The sequence below is a fragment of the Leuresthes tenuis genome, unplaced genomic scaffold (genome assembly GCF_036924035.1).
Source record: "Leuresthes tenuis unplaced genomic scaffold, fLeuTen1.0.hap1 SCAF_17, whole genome shotgun sequence".
Taxonomy (NCBI): Eukaryota; Metazoa; Chordata; class Actinopteri; order Atheriniformes; family Atherinopsidae; genus Leuresthes; species Leuresthes tenuis.
In genome coordinates this window covers 12,312,370-12,328,933 of record NW_027325371.1, presented here as the reverse complement: position 1 = coordinate 12,328,933, position 16,564 = coordinate 12,312,370, and the positions used below count along the sequence as shown (strand labels likewise).

The window sequence follows — 16,564 nt, the reverse complement described above, 5'->3', positions numbered from 1 at the left end:
GTTTTTGTCCCAGTAACAGTTGTGATTGGGAACAAGAGACAATTATCTCCCAAACCTGCCTTCAGTGGAAAATGACTCTGAGTTCACTGATGTTAACAAGAACACACTCTAATAAAACGCTGTATATTAAAAGATTTATCTTTACACAGCTTTCATTTAATTAAAACAAACCTAGAGGGTTAGAGCTCGCAGGGTTTAATGCCTTGTTTCCACATTTGTGTGTGTACGTATATAAGTCAACTGGAGTTCATTAATTCCTATGAGAATCCACTTAATCTCTGATAGATGTGTGAAACTCTGCCCACTGTTTTTTCTCCTCTGGAATTGCCTCAAGTGCATTACTTTTACAGTGGATTTCACTGTGTACCAGGAAGAGTGATAAATTAAGTTGCAATCAGACTAACAAACTCCAAAAACACCTCCAAGCAAAAAACTTTGTAGTCATATATACACTAGCATTGAAATAATGGGAATCTGTATAATGAATGGAGTGAATGCAAAATGGTTCATATCTCTTTTAACAAGCTTTTCCACAAAAATTGTTTAAGGCAAACCAACCTCTTAATTTACCTCGTCCTCGTTATCAGTGAGCAAATCTTCATTCAGTCCCAAAACTGTTGATTATTAGATGCTATTTCTGTGGTATCTGTGATTCACATTAGCCCCAGTACCACATTTAAATCTCAATAAGATATCTTTTATCTATTGATTTATTTGTCTACTTCTTCATCTACCTACTTCAATGTATGTTATATTCCATAGGGCTTATAAGTGCAATTGGTGTCTTCTGGTTCATATTGTAAATTCTTGAGGTAATGCATCACCTAGGCAACAAACAAAATGACCTGTAGTAACGCACCAATAGCATTGTGAAAGAATGTACGGGAGTCCAAATCATGACTGTTTGCTAACTTTAACCAGGAAGGTTTAATGCCTTGACCTACCAATGAAGTCATGCTACCTAACATTAACTAAGAAATTGTTAAGTGTAAGGAATGAATGAAAATGAAAGAAAAACGTGACTGAAGGAAAAAGATAAAGGGAAGAAACAACTGCTGCTGTATCATTGTGTTGAACAAGAATCCCACAACTGAAAGTGCTGTGCACAGAGAATGTTTCCTCACGATGCCTGTAGAATGGCTGTTAATGCTGTTTGGGTTCATTTCAGTTGCACAGTGATGAAGTATGGTCCGTTGTAGAATGCATGAAATTGCACAACTTTAGAAACCCCGATATTTATATTTTCATCACAGTATCTGACCACTTAAACAATGAGGCATGCAGTAAAGCACCACCTGCCAATTAACTTCATTAACCTCCAGAGTGCCTTTTCAAGCAGGTTCCATGATCCAAGGTTTTTATAGTTTGGGCATTTAACTTAGAAGTGTTAATAAGAATAGAGAATACCTTCAATCCCAGGTGTTTTCCTGGGGACCAGATCCAGAGGTCTTTGGCTTTAGGATAAAGATATGAACTACACTTCTTCTGCATGTGGGTTTTCTGATGAATAGAAGTGTGTATTATACACATTATGAAATAAGAACTTATCCCTGGTTTAGTCAATAAAATATATATATATAAAAATGAAAAACTAAACTTTGTGTTTCTAATCATTTTTCTGAGCACTTTGTGATCCATGTGCTACCTTCCTGTTTACACATCTGATTCAACACAAAGACACACATCAGTGCACATTACAAAGGCTCAATCATTAAGACATCATCTCCAACATTAAGACCACTCCACCAGTCTGGTGAGCATGCCTGTGCATGTGGCCTATGTCATTATTTGAAAATAACATGCATATAGCTGATTAGTTGAACAGCAGGAATGTCCGTGTTAGCTGCTGAGCGCTATCCCCCACAGCAGTTACTGGAATTGATATCATACTGGGTCAGAATGAGCACTGGTTAAACAGCATTGGTGTAAACAAAAACAGAGAGGATGGGCATTACAGGCCCCTGTTATATCAGTAGTCATAGCAGTTATTGTCTTGTCTTGTGTTATCTTATCAAGTTTGAGTCACAACACTTGGAGAGACTTTCTTTCATACAAGGAAAAATTGATTTTTTTATTGAACTGGAAGGATTTCAGGTTCACAAACTACACTGAAATCAGACTTTTTCCTCTCAGCACATCATATATATATATATATATTCCACCACCAAATCTCCTATCCTCTTACTCAAAGTTTATCACATACAAACGGTCCTGCATATCATCAGAACAGTTTCTTCCTCCAATAGATATTGTCAAAGCCAATGAAAGGGGGACAGAGCGCACCTTGTCTCAAAAACGCTACCAATTTTGATGCTGGTTTGTTTGAGCAATTGATCCATGCAATGACAGTGGGTTGCCTATTTTTGAAAACATTGTTTAATTGAAAAACTGGCCTTGTTTTTTTTCTTTCCATCCTCTGTGTGCTGGATTCTGAGAATTGTTATGCTACAAGAACTTTAAGATTGCTAAAGTTTGAGTTTGATCTGTTACCTTAAGGACTAAATGTCCTAGTCTTTGATTTAACTTTGAGTTAGCAGTTGGCCTTTCAAATAGATAACAATCTTCCACACAAACAAACCAACCAAGGAATGTATCAGAAATAAATTAAGGTAAAATAACAGAATGGTAAACGATGCTTAAGTACATACGTGTGCATTAAACTGTGATGAAAATTTTAGTAAGCCACTGTCAGAGTGTAGTGAACAATGTAATCTTTATCTACATGCTCTGTGTTGAAGAATATGAAATATTTGTTTGTCCAAATAGCGCATTATGTCACAGAGTCAGCAATTTCCAGAGGAAGCCATTATTTTTCAGCTTCTGCTCTAACAAAGAGTATTGAGTGACTGTGAAATACATTTTATTTATGCACATCCCAAGTCTTTGATATTACTTACAGCAACTCAAGTACCTGGTGGGGACTTTACGTAATATTTGCTGCTTGTTGTCAGTGTGTATGTGTATGGGTGGAGGAGGTGGGGTTGGGAGAGCAGGTTAAGTGCTGACATAACAGCCTGGAGGGTGGCTCAAATTATTTTAATAATATTTGGTATTAAAGGTGTGCTTACGTCCGAGTGTGAAGTGGAATTAAATAGATTAAACCTTGTCAAAGACTTGCTACCTGTCTCTCTTTTCTCTTCTGTCCCCTTTTTCTCTCTCTCTTTTTTTTTTTTTTTGGTGAAGCCATTAGAGTTACATAAACTGTGCTGCAAAGGGCAGAGGCTCACTGACGTCTACAGTTAAGCATTTATAAGATCACTCGGTTGTGGCCACATTTACCAAATGCGCTGCCCACTGAAGGAGCACAGAGTTGGCCGTTGCCTCCTAATACAAGTCCGCAGAATGCCTCATGGAAAAAGGAAAACGCATAAGGCCAATTTTCCAAAAGCATTTTTACTGTGCCCCTTCTTGTTACAGACTCACGTTGGAAAAGAAGGATCCTTTGTTACGCTTCTCTTACTGAGATGGGTATTGAGGGAAGACATCTGCAATTACTTACTGTTGACTTAAAAATGATTTATGCAAGATATCAGTCTGTGTTGCTTTTGTTGTCTTCATGAAATATGTTGTATGAAATGGTAGTGTATTTTGAGTTGGTGTTTGATTTTGTTCACAACTCATCACAATTAGATGATGTCTGTTAAAACTAAACCAGAAAGCTTGCAATTAAACTTGAGTAGCTTTGTAGACCTCACTTTTCTGGCCCTGAGTAGCCATGAGTGGATGGCTTCTGCTATACGAAAGTAATATCATATTACAAACAACAAGTGCTTGTCTTTATATCACATATATGCATGGTAATACTATAATATTTTGACAAATAATCCCCCTAGTTCAGCTTTGTCAAGTGCAATATTACTTTATAACTGGTTGAGCACCTGTCATACAAGACGATAATTTTAAAGACCTTATAGGCCTAACATGAATTGAAATTGCGTAAATCTTTTCAGAGAGAGATTTCAGAAAAAAATGTGGGAAATGACTAAAGGTTTAGTCCATTTGTATGGCAGAAGCTTTCTGTTTGACGGAGGCCATTTACTCTTAATTCATGCTTAATTCAGATTGGCTCAGAGTGGAGGGACCTGAGGAGTAAATTCATGTGATGGGTCTCAAGTTGGAACTTTCTTCATTTTTGGCCACTCCGGGACATGTACTAATATGTTATAAAGTTGATAATGCTATTAGAATAGCAACTGTTTGCCTATTTCCACATCCAGCAGCAACAGCAGTCATCCAGTGAAGTGTTTTTGTCCTACTGAGAAACACAAGTTTGATATTCATTCTGACTTGGCCCCAGCCTGGCATTTTACCAAATCCCCCTCTTTTCTAACACAGCTAGTCACTTATTACAGATAACTGTTTGTACTTTGCAGGTTGTGTGCAGTAGGTTTATTAGGGCTTTTGTGCCCTTTATGCTTTTATTAAGTGGAAAGCTAAAAGCTGCAAAACTGCGAGGAATTGAACATTTTTAATTTATCATAAGTAATACCTTTGAAGGAATTATCTGATCTTTGATTCAATTAACAGGATGAAAAGGATCATGGTCACGTTAGGGGTGTGCTGTGAAGATAAAAAAAACAAAACGTCTACATCGTCTGTTCTTGCACAAGTTTTTTCTGTCCTTCAAGAAGAGAACATGAATATTGATCTGACTGAAATCCTTCCAGCAAGGTCTCGAAGCAGCTATAATGAATGAATAAATGTGATTATACATTCATCATTCATTAGTACATATTTAAAATGACCTGGCAAGAAGGGTTTTTGGTCAGCCAGGTCAATCAAGGCAAACTCTGAACAAACGTCTGTCCAGTACATGTGATGTCATTAGCTGTTCCCCAATCTTTTCTGATTACGCAGAAAGAGTCCTGATACCTGATTGTTCTGACAACTTGTTCTTTTCATAGAGTTCCAAAATAATATTTTCTCATAAGGCTCAAAACGTGCACATTTCCTGTGTGAAGGTAAAATCTTGCCCAGCAGCCTCACATTAACAGTCCAGGGAAAAAAAAAAAGTTAAAAGAAAAACCGGCTTCAGCCTTTTGCACAGGGTTGCCATTTAATCACATATTCACAGCCTTATGTTGTATGTCATACAGGGAGCCTGACATCAGAGCACATGTCACAGATAATAACGCAGATGACAGATTGTCACATTATAAAAAACACGCAGGTGATCGGTAAACTCAACCTGGATTGGAGCCAGGACTCTGGTCGGCTCTGACATGTGAAGCCTTTGTATCGGAAATCACATGCTCATGCTTCATTCAACAGTTTCTTTGTAAGATAGCACAGGCTAACATGCAACAGCCCGGGTACTCACGCCATGTAAACACGGCATGACCCCCCCCTTTATCTTTAACATGCAAGATCATGTGGCCTCCTCACTTCGAGACCAACTTCCTGCAGTTGCTTTGCACCATGCAGGCAGATCCAACCTGCAGATCTAAACCTGATGGTCGAAAATTACATCCAGAACATAGTTTAAACATCTGTTTTATTCTTTGCTGCCACAATGGTAAAGTTAATAAGATGGAAATACTGGTGTGACAGCATTTCTTAATTTAGTTAGCAGGTCAAAATATAGTAATAATAAGATGATCAGTTCTCCAAATAATAAAAAAAACACAAAAGTTAAGGCACCCAGGCTGGACTGAGCATACAAACACCTCCTTTTGGAAAATAAGGATTTTTAAGTCTTTGTTTGGGGAAATTTTGTGAATTATTCCAGCTAAAGGTTTTCACTTTTTTTTAGATTTTTAGGATGTTTCAGATTAACTGCCCTTTTGAGGTGTACTCACAGATTTTGCTGGAATGTTCAGTTTGGGGGACTGTGAAGGCCATGGAAAATCTTTCAGTTTATACCTGATAAGGTACACCAACACAAGTCTTCACTAACATACACATCAAAACACACTTATATATTCATGTGACATCACAGTCACATTCTGTTCAACATATTGTAAACCCAAAGGCATATCTGTTCTTGTCAACTATTAATCAGCCCTTTCACTAACTGATCAAGTGTCCAACATGTTACACACTCATGGCTGTGAATCTGTGAGCTGTCATTACAAGGAACAGGCTGACATTATACCAAAAATGTGGCTGCTTCATCTGTGGGGTTTTCTAGCATATGTGCTAAGATCAGATGCAATATTTCATACATAAAAATTATACTTATGGTAAAAACTAAAAACTACAAGAACATCTCTTTAGGCCCTCTCTGCAAAAAGATGCCAACAGACTCTGAAGCAGTGTCTCCTCCTGTTGCAGCCTTATCACCATTATGCCAAAATATGAACCTGTTATATTCCTTTGACTGAATTGAAAGTTTCACAATAAAAACATAGCATTGACGTATATTTTCTGTGTGAAGAATTCTATACCCTCACACAAACTCATCATATTTTAGAAATGCTTTGTTGTCCGCTTGACTAATTGGTTGAAAGCAAAGATGGCTAAGAGGGAAATGAGTATAATGTGTATAACTGTCCATGGCCTGAGCGGGTCAAAGCCAGTGTGTTTACTCTGCTGAGGGCCACGTTACCAGGATAGTGTGAGCACCGGGGTCCATCCATCTTTCTTTAACAAAACAGGCTGCAAATTGTCTGGAATTGAAAATGTGGCTCGTTTGTTGATGTTCTCTGACCCTGAGCTCATTTTCAGATGAGCATTCAGGGTCTGTGTATCTTTCATTGGCGTTAAACACATTTCACAGTGAAGATGTGGATGTGTCTCTTTCTTTAAGCAAATGAAACTCTGTCTTCTACCTATTCTGTGTAAGTTCACACCAGAATATAAATGATGCGTCATATAGTGGTTTTAACCTGAAAACCATACTTTGAGCAATGTAATTTGATGCATTATTCATTGTACAACCTTCTCAATTGTGTAATACCAGTTAAATCTGTCTTTTTGGGGAAAAAAGTCTTTAGTTTATATATGTACAACCAACTCTATAATGAGGAAAGTGGAAATGCAGTAAATGCTTTCAATACAACAAAGTAAAGTAAAACAAGTAAGCATGTGTTTTCTATAGGTTAGAATAATTTGCTCTATTATTATGGAAGCAGTGTCATGGTAAGAGCTGTTCTGCAAGTAGCATGTTTTATGCAACATCAAGAACTCACTGGCTCAATTGTTGACCAATAGTCAGGGGTGTAGCACTGGTCCTTTACAGCCTGGTAACACAAATCCAGTGCTGAGGCTTTGAACAGCCAGGCTTAAGTACACCTATCAGATTTCAATCCTGCTGCCCCATAAAGGGCTAAAAAAGGTCATTAGTGTTGGCGAGTTTGAGGTTTCGCATGAAATGAAGGTAAATGCGGAGACATGTGGCTCCACTCGACCTTGTCATAATATGTAAACTGTAGAACTAAGTATACTTAGAGAATAATTCATAAGAATTCATAAGAGGGCTGAATAACTGTAATTATGAACCTTGCTAGCATTTGTCTTGCTTCATTCCAATAAAAAGGATGACACAGGTTTGTAAAGCTAGGGAAAATTTACATAGTGGAAACAGAAGGGGACCTACAAATTACTCTTTAATTGTCCACAACACAGGGCACGTTCAATTAAAAAAGAAAAACAACATGTGAACAGTTGTCTCAAGAGTCCGAGACAGCATGATACGGTTTAATGATCATAAGAACTTAGAAATTAGTGTAGTACATGAGCAGCCCTTTCAAATAGCCCCAACTGTTTAATTGGTATTGTCTAGCATTGATACAAGTCTTTTTTTACTTAAAATTTCTAAGGTACAAATAAAAACAGAGTACATGAAACTTGATACGACAGGAAATCCTGGAAATCATGTGGCAGTTGAAACCTTTAGACAGAAAGGAAGTTATTTCTGATAGAAACGGATCATTATAATGGATTGTCACATGCAGAAGCATGAGTAACACATAAGTCCTACTCAAGACTTTCCCTTTTAGTATCAATGGTTCTTTCTCTCTTCGCCATTTCATTGGTAACATGACAGGTGAAAGGTGACTTAAAGTGGCAAAGTGGATGAGCAGAGTCTGAGTCACAAGCAGCGGACTCTATCTTGGGCTACTATAATTAATAGGCCATATGAGAAAGTCAATATAAATTGGATTGGGTGGCTTGCAGGCAGTAGTTACAACAAGCAGCACTTCGACTGTGTGTGCTACAATATCTCTTGCATTCTGACATTTTGTCTACCCTGTAATAACAAGAAGGAACATAAAACCTCTAAAGGGATGACACACAATGTCATTCACGGGGGGAATAACAGTGGCAGCATGAGGACAGCAACAAAGCTCACTAACCTTGCCACATGCTGGATGCGCAGCTGCGCCCTCCTCCGTTCCCTACACCTTATCCAGCTGCTTACTTCAGACTGAAAACCTGTTGACTTATTACTGGCGACTGAGAAGGCACAGACGGCTTGTGTGCACAGACAATTTTCCCTGTGCTGTGTGTGCTATTAAAGGGACAAAAAGGCTGTTTAGTTAAACGTAGGTACTGTTAAGAGTTTCATGCTTTCAACGTTATTAAAGTGATTGTATGCACTGCGCACAGTGATGCATGCAAAGATAAGCTAATAAAAAGCCATTTAGTTTCATTTGTGATAACTGCAGATGAAAATATTGCTAATTGTTAAGCATAATTTCAAAACATATGCTCGTATCTTCCCACTTTTCTTATCACGAGGAGTGGACAGAGCTGACGCACAAAAACAGCCTTAGTAACGTTTGGATTTAGGGTCTTGCTCCAGCTCCCTGAGCTGCAGGGTGACACATGACGCATTGGAGGCGCGGCAAACTTCCCCCATAAATTCTCAGCCTGCACTTTCTCCAGCTTCAGAGACAAGGCAAGATCAGACCGCTCACATCACTGCTTGGATGTAAAACTATCCCGGGACACAGCACCAACGACCACCGGGTGCAACCTGCTGCAGTTATGATAAAGAAAATGTCACCATCCGAGAATGAGTTCGATATACCGGCCAAGAATTGCCACCGAATGGTGATTCTGGGCTCCACTAAAGTTGGGAAAACAGCCATAATCTCTCGGTTTCTCAATGAGAGATTTGATGACCAGTACACACCCACCATAGAAGATTTCCACAGGAAATTCTACAGCATCAAGGGGGACGTTTACCAGCTAGACATTCTGGACACTTCTGGGAATCATCCGTTCCCTGCAATGAGGAGGCTTTCAATTCTTACCGGTAAGCTCAGTTTTGAAACCTCTTTAAACCCACATTACCCATCCCGCTGCTCACAATCTAGTTGCTTTTATTCGGATTTTAAACGTGTCTTCTATTGTTTTCCAGGTGATGTTTTCATCCTGGTATTCAGTCTGGACAACAGAGACTCCTTCCAAGAGGTGCAGCGCCTAAAACGCCAGATATACGAGACCAAGTCCTGTCTGCGAAACAAAACAAAGGAGAACGTGGACGTCCCGCTTGTCATCTGCGGCAACAAGTGTGACAGGGACTTTTACCGTGAAGTGCAGAACGACGAGATCGAGAAGCTGGTTGGCGGAGACGAACATTGCGCTTACTTTGAAATATCCGCAAAGAAGAACACTAACGTTGACCAGATGTTTCAGACTCTCTTTACCATGGCCAAGCTGCCAAACGAAATGAGCCCCGACCGCCACTGCAAAGTTTCCCTGCAGTACTGCGACGTGCTCCACAGAAAATCCTTCAAAACCAAAAAGTGCAAAGACGGGAACGCATATGGGATTGTGGCGCCGTTTGCACGGAGACCAAGCGTGCACAGTGACTTGATGTATATAAAGGGGAAGGCAGTAGGTGGCAGCCAGACTAAAGAGAAGGGTTGTGTTATTTGCTGAAGATATCTTTGTCCGTGTGAAAGAGACTCTCTCTCTGTTCAACTATACAGAGATGTTGTGGCCAGTCAGTCTATCCAAAGGAAACACAAGACCATAAATTGTAGATACCCTGAGCCAAGCTGGTCTGAGGCACTTGCTGCAGTAGATGTTCTGAAAATGCTGTAAATCTGTCTCAACATTAGCTTTCTGGGAGCAGTTCCGGAGGAAAACAAGTTTACATTTTTGCTATTTTTATTTTTTTTCAAACATTGTGAAACTTGAAATTTTGTTGCAGAATGAACAAATTCTACATGTGTATTTATTATGTCCACGTCAACTTTTGCATTGTGCAAATAAAACTCTTGCTACTTTCATAACCTGTTCTCCTCTTGTCTTTCATTACAAGAATTAAACAAGAACACAATCAGGTGCAGATTTTTTTTTCTGTCCAGTCCATTTTGTTGTTTCCCATCTTTGGAAAATATTCTCAATTTAGTGAAAAACATTTGTTTCATCATGTTTTTTCTGAAATACATTGGCAGATGTAAAACTGCATCATGTTGAAGTTTGAATTCATAAGGGACCCTAATTGTGCTCCCCAAATTGTACTTTCATTCAGTTGGAACAACTCAGTTTCTGACCTTTTTTAATGTTACTGGTGTCAGAATAACTCCCCTGTAAAAGCAACAGATGAAAAGATAAAACTAAATATATTTGAATAATGACAAAGGCTCCTCCCCCAAGGGGAGCTGGAGAGTGTAATTGGGGAAATGGATGTCTGGGTTTCTCTCCTGGACCTGTTGCCTCTGCGACCAGACCTGGGAAAAGCGGACACAAATGGATGGACGGACAAAGGCTCAGGGTGAAGCTATAAAAAAAAACTGTTTAATTACAAAATTTATATTTTACAAGACAAGAAAAATGTGTCACTAAAATTCCACTGTTAGGACATACCATAACAAAACTCACCTCCAAAAATTAAACAAAACAAAAAGAAATGCAAGAGGTTAGACATTTTGCATTGCAATGCAAATTAAGGCAAACTAAGCCCTTCAATACAACGTCCATCCTGTGTCCTCGACTCGTGTTTATTAAGTTAATATTTATGTAAAAAGTGTCCTTCGCCTCCACCATCTCGCCGTTTCCTCATGTCAGTGCAGTAACCCAGGCTTCAGTCTCATGATGCTTTTGGCACATCAAACATGCACAGACCTTTATATTTCTGCAGCAGCTGGTTCTTGGTGCGGACCTGCTCGCGCAGCGTGGCCAGCTGCTGCTGCTGCTCCTGTGGACTGCTGTCTATCCCGGGCATGTTTGAGATCTGCTCCCGTGCTTCTTGGATCTTTGTCTTGAGCTTCGCCAGGTCTTGGTGGACATCCTGGCTGTCCTTGTCCATACTTAATAGAATACAACGTTGGAAGTGAAACACGCTCGTTAGTCTCGAATACCGGATTTAAACTTCAAAATTTCAGCTGAAATAGCTATCTGTTAGCTTTAGCAACACATCAAGTAGCACTATTCCACTAAATCACTGAATGGTGAATGTGTAATATTAACATACGGCCTTTACACTTACCATTTGATAATATCGTGAACTAAAGGCAATAAAGAGCAATCCTCAGTCTCTTTCTCAAGCTTCGGTTGTGCCACCGCCATCATACCTCCTGCTCTTCGGCGCAGATTGGTTACGTCATGCACCAATATGATGACGTTTCAATTTGCGACTAACGAAACCCGAGCGGCGGAACCAGTGCAAAATAATACATGTATTACTCTATAGTTTTGGGCGGAACGATAATTCGAATTGCTCAGGTCCAATTACCGTTTAAAAAACATGCTGCCATAATTTTACATCTACTATCTTTTGAGTTTTTGTTTTTGTCAGACAATACCATTTTGTCATTTTGAAAACATTCAATCAGAATGTATTCAAATAATCTGTGATTGTGAAACCAAAACTTGCCGTTAATATTTTAGTTTATTTTATTTTTTTGATTCAATCATCCTGGTGATATGTAATCCATAATTACCCAATCTTTGTGTAGACATATCAGGGAAAGCTATTAATTCCTTTCCAAAAAGAGGGATCATGTCTACATTTTCCTCCAATAATTGTGTTGTGTAATTTAAATTTTAGATTCTCTTTGCTATCACCTGCTGAATAAAAGATACATTAATCAGTAAATAGATGATTTTATCAATAGCAAAAGTTTTTATATACATATGATTTTTCCTGCACAACAGCAGGAAAAAAATTTATCAAGAAAGTTCAAGTGTTTTGTTCTATTATCTTTAATCCTAGGATGAATTACCTCTGCATGGAGACCCAGAGGACTCAAATCTTTCTTTTATTTTTTATATTTGTTAATTTATTTAAGCATCCTGTTTCAGCCTCTTTGAGGACAAATATTGTATACATTTCTGATTCTTTGAACCTCAAAAATCCTTTAATTATGCTGCATATCAGACTTTACCCAAATTAATATTCGCTTGAAAGATAGCCCATATTTCTCAAGTAATAGGCCACATCTGATCTATCAATACATAGAACAAACACACTTGACCTGTGATTGGGCAGAGCCTCAATGCTCCACATCTTGCTACCTAGCAACGCAAAGTACCTACACCTGAAGTTAACCCACTAAACACACTAAAGTGTGACACATGGCATGCATGAAGAGTGAAATGCGCCAACCTGTGTAAACAATGGTGCGCAGGACAAGCACAAATATAGTCTAATGGAGGCTAATGCGTCATACTATATATCTATTCTACAGATAATTAAACGAACATATTCAGGTCATGCTCAACCGTCTGGGTATCCTGCTTCCTTTACTTTGTGTGCATGGCTTGATAATGTTAGATGACGAGGAAATGGATTAGACGGGAAAACCACACAATATCAACATCTTGACTGCTTACTGTCTACTGTATTTTCTCAGCAACAGTTTATGACCTCTCAAACACAGCCGGTAACACAAAAGCAGATATATCTCGGTGTCATCACACAAGCAAGCACAGAAACGCTGTGGCTGTGGAAATGTGAACCCAATCTCATCTCCTGTGGCCATTGACCCACATTCCTGTGATGTGAGACGTCATTCACCCACAAGTCTCCCAGCCGTTGGCCTCACAACTTTCTGATTTTGCAAGGAAGTCAGTCAGTGTTTGGTGCCTGCTAAAAGTAAGTTAATAAAAAAATTTGATGAAGAGCATCAGAGATTAACTTAGATCTTAACTTTGTTCATGTTTATGCATTTGGCAGACACTTTTATCCAAAGCGACATACACTCATATCCCAGGTAGCCAGGTAGCGTAAGGGGGTCTTGCCTAAGGACCCCTACTGGAGTTATCTTACCACAACACTATCCAGTCATAGATCCATCATAGATCAATTAATGGTTTTTGGCTTTTTTTTGTCAAAGGATGTATTCATCACCTGTTGTACTCTCATTGCTCACACCTAGTGAATACTAGACGCTCAACTAATTAAGAGTAGCTTTAGTGGGATTTAACTCCAGATTTAGAGGTGTGTTTACTTGAAAGTTTTCTCTTTCCATGCCTCTAACTGTGCTAGTGTGTTGATGATATTACTCGACAATCAGAGCTCACTATAATCTGCTATATGTCTGTGAGAATTAGATGGAGCTTTAAGCGGTTGTATAGCTGACCTACATTTGAATTTGAAGGGCCTTATGTTGCCCAAGTGGTTTACCATTTGGGTCACAGGGAGAGCAGTGACGCATTCTTGAGCTCTAAAAAAGTGGGACATATTGTGATCTTAGAGTTTCATCTCACACACGATTCAACATGTTTTAGTGGAATGGGATGCAAATTGGGACAGTGAATGGCTTGATGTCACAGAATATGTCACAGATTAACTTGTTTCAGGAAATAAAGATTATAACACATCCTGACTTTGATTTTGTGTTCCAGCAAGTCTTCCTGCTGCGATTTCTTTGCCAAGACTGCAGAACTTAGTGCAGTAATTGGAAGTCACATTTACACTTCAAGTAGATAGCTATGGTTTTGTTTATGTCAAAGCTAGTCCCTTTACCATTTTCCAAAAATTTAAATCAAGAGCTCATTCAGACAATGACAAGAGGGATCTTTACTGACATTTGTCCAACTTTTCTGTCATATACTCAAGCCATATGTAGCCATATGTAAGCCAAAAAAATGTGTATTGTTCGAAATTTGGTTAACTGCTTATTCAATATACAGAATGTCAAATAATCAATGACTTCAAGTGAGTTAGAGATAAGCCGCTGAATGATTACAGAGATCACATAAACTGGAACTCTAGTTAAAGTCCCAGTAAGTTTACATAGAAAAAGACTGATGTTTAAGTAAATACTGAGTTATGTTCTGTAAGATTCTGAGGAACTGCCTCTGCAAACTATTTTAAGAAGCACTTATTCTTCAGTATAATTAAACTATCATTAAATTTTGAGATGGGGAAAAAAGTGGGCTTCTAATGGTATTAGGGAAGATTTCTTTATTCATTTACAATCAATCAACACATTCCTTCCGTTCACGCTCCCTGCCTCATCCCGCAGGTCTCACACTGTTTCTTTGTATTTCACTATACTAATAGTACATCTAAACAACAGCAGCTGGAGAAGAAGGGAGGTTGTTTTTTTTCTTTTTTTGGCAAGAACTTGTGTAAAAATGTAGCTGGCAAAAGAAAAAGTTGTCAGAAAAAAAGGGATTTAAGAAAAACACAGACAACCAATAAATGCTACTTAACAAGAATATTATCTTTTCCCAATTAGCACAACAGTAACAGAGTCTGTGGAATTTGTTACTTCTGACCTCTAAGGATGACTGAGGTGTAATGTATATCATTATGCTCTGTGAGATCTGCAGCATGTGTATTTAATTTTGATAATGCAGTCGAAAAAACTTGTATCCTTTTGTTTAATCAACTGTCTGAAGAGGTTGAAGCCTACATATGCTCACAAAGCCTGCATGTGTTAATCATTCTTGAAAATTTTGCTCAAAAAATGAATTTTCTGAGCCTGCACTCATCCACTCTAACTTTCCAACGATAAACACGTTTCTCCTATCTCACACATGACTCATGACTATCAGTGGTTCAAATTCTGACCCCTGACAGAATTTCCCATGCTTGAACAAGCATGAAACACGTGCGTCTTCACTAGAAACATTTTACACGCAGCTCAGAGTAAACTGTATGAGTCACAAGGGAGTTGGGGATAACCTTTTGGCCTGTGTGACTTCAGGACAATTCCGTTTGATTCCATTTATAATAGTCCCCAAGTGGCTAGCCTTACCCCACCCACCCTCTGAAATGACGTGAAAGGGCGGCTGTCAGTTTCCAACAGATGGACCACACCCCAGCATCTCTGGCAGGGAGCTGGTAGGATGCAGATGTCCAGTCTGCCAATTTGTCATCTAATCTTAGCGCTCTTCTTCATATAAAACACATGGTCAGTCACTGCTGGTGTGTGTCACATTCAGATCTACCATTTTTTTCCCCAACAAGATGAATGTTAGTTTAATTTATCACAGTGAGTCTATACTAATTCTGAGCTTCGAGGATTTACCTCAATACTGCTCCTCCAAAACAAATCCTTCATCAGTTAGGAGATAAATTCTCATCATGTGAAACCCCGGTCAAGGGATGTTTCATGGAAAGATTTTTTTCACAAATGATCTTTATGTTCACCTAAAACAAAACGAGCTAGTCACACGCGTTGATTAGATTGATTCAATTGCTATGTTTGATTAATAGATGATGCATTCTAAGCTGCTTTTTGAATGCATTAATCTTTTCATGTCTGCGCCTTAACACCCTCCAGATAGATAGACAGAAAAAAAGAAAGATGTAGACTGTGGAGTTAGTAAACTAAATGGCTGTTCACACTTAATTTTACACAGAACTGTCTCTGCAAATGTTCGTTAGATTAATTCACTATCAAACTCATACACATCATTGTTTCTGTGAAAGTTCTCATATTTATGAGAGCTAAAGCTCAGTTCCATGGAGCTGGGAGAATCCTCCCGTATTTAATTGGCCTCCTTGGTGCATAATCTCGTTTCAGCTGGTGTCTCTGCTGAAAAGGAGTCATGCATGCTTTGAAGAAGACCGGTAGTTAATGTCGGTTCAAGTTAGTTAGCAAAACAATACAAGGAAAAGGCTATGTCTGTTTGCAAGACAAGCACTGAATGTTTTTTATGCGTTAGATGAACAACACTATAGTGTCATTGGTGTTTTATTAATGTACTTTATCTATTGTACATTACACCTGACCCTTTACATTTGAAATGTAATATACAAATAATTCTGAGAACGTGTCTCAAAAAGTTGATAATCACTCAACTGTCTCCAATCCTTTGATTTTGAGGATCTTATTGGTGAGACATGTACATCTGTATAAGGAGGACGGATGCCATGAAACTCTTCGACAAGAATAAACTTCTCATCCAATCAGTGATCAGTGGCATGAATTCATGGCAACTTTCTCTGTTGAAAATGATTAATTGAAAGTTTAGTCTCTTTTCTATCAATATAAATTTCAATTACTGATACAACGTGTTTACTTTAAGCTCTATTTAAAGTTTTCATTTGTAAAATGCAAGATTACAAGCAAGCAAATGAATAGAACACCTATGTGCTGCCATAAGGGAATTCATTAGGGAAATCAAGTCTATTTTAAAGTCAGAAATTTTATAAAGCTAAACGTAAAGTTAGAATTTCCCATTTGAACTCAAAATTCTAACTCTTTGT

The 16,564-nt window shown here is 38.5% G+C and overlaps 3 protein-coding genes across 3 annotated transcripts in view; 1 reads left to right on the top strand and 2 right to left on the bottom strand.

Annotated features, from left to right (window-relative positions):
• Positions 1–16,564, bottom strand: part of LOC140274018 (transcription factor Sox-9-like) — a 411,498-nt gene that overhangs the window by 201,371 nt on the left and 193,563 nt on the right. The window lies entirely within an intron of this gene.
• On the top strand, positions 8,852–10,007 carry LOC140273740 (dexamethasone-induced Ras-related protein 1-like). The gene is made up of 2 exons (XM_072369394.1): positions 8,852–9,202; positions 9,308–10,007. The coding sequence occupies exons 1-2, from the start codon at positions 8,932–8,934 to the stop codon at positions 9,829–9,831; spliced, it is 795 nt and encodes a 264-aa protein (XP_072225495.1). The 5' UTR covers positions 8,852–8,931; the 3' UTR covers positions 9,832–10,007.
• On the bottom strand, positions 10,060–11,498 carry med9 (mediator complex subunit 9). Its single transcript, XM_072369395.1, has 2 exons — positions 11,387–11,498; positions 10,060–11,207 (listed from the first exon to the last, which is right to left on the bottom strand). Exons 1-2 carry the CDS (start codon positions 11,467–11,469, stop codon positions 10,988–10,990), a joined length of 303 nt encoding a protein of 100 aa, XP_072225496.1. The 5' UTR covers positions 11,470–11,498; the 3' UTR covers positions 10,060–10,987.